Genomic DNA, 2,362 nt, shown 5'->3' with positions numbered 1-2,362 from the left:
GTGCTCAGATGCTAGTGTGCAGCGCTGTGGGGTGGCAGAGAGAGAAAGGCTTTCTCGTACCTTCTAATTCCAGCTTTGGTTTCACCCCTTTCCGTAGCCATTGTGAGCTCTGCTGAGACACCAGGTGCAAATACCAATATTAATGAATAATAATAACAAAGGATATTGCAATGGGCCTTGTATACAATCAGTATTCCCACAATTTCCAAACATCACATTTTAATCATTTCATTTTTCATTGCTCTATACAGTTTCTCTCTTAAAATGGCCTTTAACATTGTTACGAAACAGACATAAAGGTGAGGAAGACACAGAAAACAGGTGATCAAAAAGTTTGAGACAAGGTGACATTACAAGTGAAAGAAGGAGACTGTCAGGACATTGTTAAGACTTTTAAAAATTGCTTTTGAGTAACTTGCAGCACAGAGATACACTACAAAACACCCCTGACCAATGTAAGGGAGCATTTCAGTGTTGTTTTTTAGCCTTCCTCTCACAAACTAGCCGAGTTAACTTTTTCTGTAACTGCTCAAGTAAAGTCCCAAGATATGGTGGAAAGATACAGCAACACTTGGGCAGCTGTTCAAGGCTAACAGATAGGCAGATATGCAGATTGATGCTAGATGGTTGGAAGGAGGGATGGGTGGAGGGATAGATTCATATGTAGAACTTGGCCTCTGAAGTGAGAACAGTCTTTTACCAGGTGCTGTTGGGAAAAGGAGCATTGATGATATTCAGTGTTAAAGATAGCGCATTGGTATGGGTAAAATAACCAATGATCTAAACTTTCACTCCCCAGCTGAGGCCAGAATTAACTTCTGCTAAAAATAATTACTTGCGTTCATTGCGATTCTGTTTTTCCAGGTCTTGGCCAGGATTGTCAACATAGCTGGAAGGAAGGAAGCACCAGAGCTTTCACTAGAGAGCATCTTCTTGTGGGATTTCCAGCTTGAGAGTCTCCAAGGTTTCTTTTAGATCAGAATCCGAAGCTCTGGGTGCCTGTCTGAACCTTCTGCATCTCACTCATGGCTGTTCCTCATCTGACGCTAGTGGGGGTCAAAGCCCAGCCTGGAGTCTCTTTGGATAGAATGGCTCAGCATCCGGCCCCTGATCTGCTTGGTCTTCATGCCGTATATGATGGGGTTCAGCATGGGCGGCACCAGAACGTAGAGGTCTGCCAGCAGGATGTGGATGTGCGTGGGGATGTTCTGGCCCCAGCGCTGCGCGTAGAAGGAGAACAGCCCCGGGGTGTAGAAGAGCAGGATGACGCACAAGTGGGAGCCACAGGTGCTGAAGGATTTCAGGCGCGCGCCCCTGGATGAGAGGCTCAGAACGGCCCGGAGGATCAGGATGTAGGAAATGGCGATGAAGATGGAGTCTGAGCCCACCACAAGGGTGGCGGCCATTATCCCATAGACATAGTTGGGCATGGTGTCCCCACAGGCCAGCTTCACCACAGCCATGTGCTCGCAGTAGGAGTGGGAGATGACCCTGGGCCCACAGTAGGGCAGGTGGCTGACTATGTACGTAAAGGGGGTAAACACGCCGATGCCCCGCACAAAGACGGCTAACCCGATTTTGGCGATGATGGCGTTGTTGAGGATGGCGGTGTAGCGCAATGGCTTGCAGATGGCGATGTAGCGGTCGAAGGCCATGGCCAGCAACACCCCCGACTCCATGGCAGAGAAACTGTGAATGAAGAACATCTGGACCACGCAGCACTCAAAGCTGATTTCATGGGAATGGAACCAGAAGATGCTCAAGATCTTGGGCATGGTGGAAGTGGTGAGCACCAGGTCAATGCCTGCCAGCATGCAGAGGAAGTAGTACATGGGCAGGTGCAGGCTCGGCTCCGTCTTGATCACAAAGAGGAGAATGAAGTTCCCCAGCAGGGCCACAGCGTACACGGCACAGAACGGAAAGGCGATCCAGAAGTGGGTGGCCTCTAGCCCCGGAACTCCCATTAGGAGGAAGGTGGAAGGGCTGGAGTGATTGTAACGTGACATGGTGCATGGCCGGTTTCCAGGACCATTTCGGAGGCTGGAATTGAAACCACACAGCGGGTTAGTGTCAGCAATGAAAACGCTTTGTCCTCTCTGGACCCCAGAGCAGGCAGAATGCCCCTCTCTGCCTTCTCCCATATGGAGAATTGCAGCCCCATCACTCTGCCCTCTACCAGCTCCTGGGCCTTCCCAGCTTCATTCACCACAGGATCCAGTTCAAATTGGCCATCTTTTCTACAGCTCTCCTGGGATTTGCTCAAACTGTGCACATGGAGCTTTTCTGTATGCTCTTCTCACAGCTGTTTCCTCTCAGAGCTGGACCACAGCTGTACCTCCAATTCCAGTTTGCGGGACCTGGA

General features: G+C 49.8%; 1 protein-coding gene across 1 annotated transcript; it reads right to left on the bottom strand.

The window, feature by feature from the left end:
- Positions 1–1,046: 1,046 nt before the first annotated feature.
- LOC119859669 (olfactory receptor 52E4-like) lies at positions 1,047–2,006 on the bottom strand. Its single transcript, XM_038412031.2, has one exon. It carries the CDS (start codon positions 2,004–2,006, stop codon positions 1,047–1,049), a length of 960 nt encoding a protein of 319 aa, XP_038267959.2.
- Between the last annotated feature and the right edge of the window lie 356 nt (positions 2,007–2,362).

The sequence above is a fragment of the Dermochelys coriacea genome, chromosome 1 (assembly GCF_009764565.3).
Source record: "Dermochelys coriacea isolate rDerCor1 chromosome 1, rDerCor1.pri.v4, whole genome shotgun sequence".
NCBI classification, from domain to species: domain Eukaryota; kingdom Metazoa; phylum Chordata; order Testudines; family Dermochelyidae; genus Dermochelys; species Dermochelys coriacea.
Note: the sequence above shows the minus strand (reverse complement) of the source record. Positions and strands in the feature narration are given on the sequence as shown.

What these genes read in the sequence shown, in the direction of transcription:
- LOC119859669 (XM_038412031.2), bottom strand. Translation starts at nt 2,006, where the DNA reads ATGTCACGTTACAATCACTCCAGCCCTTCCACCTTCCTCCTAATGGGA.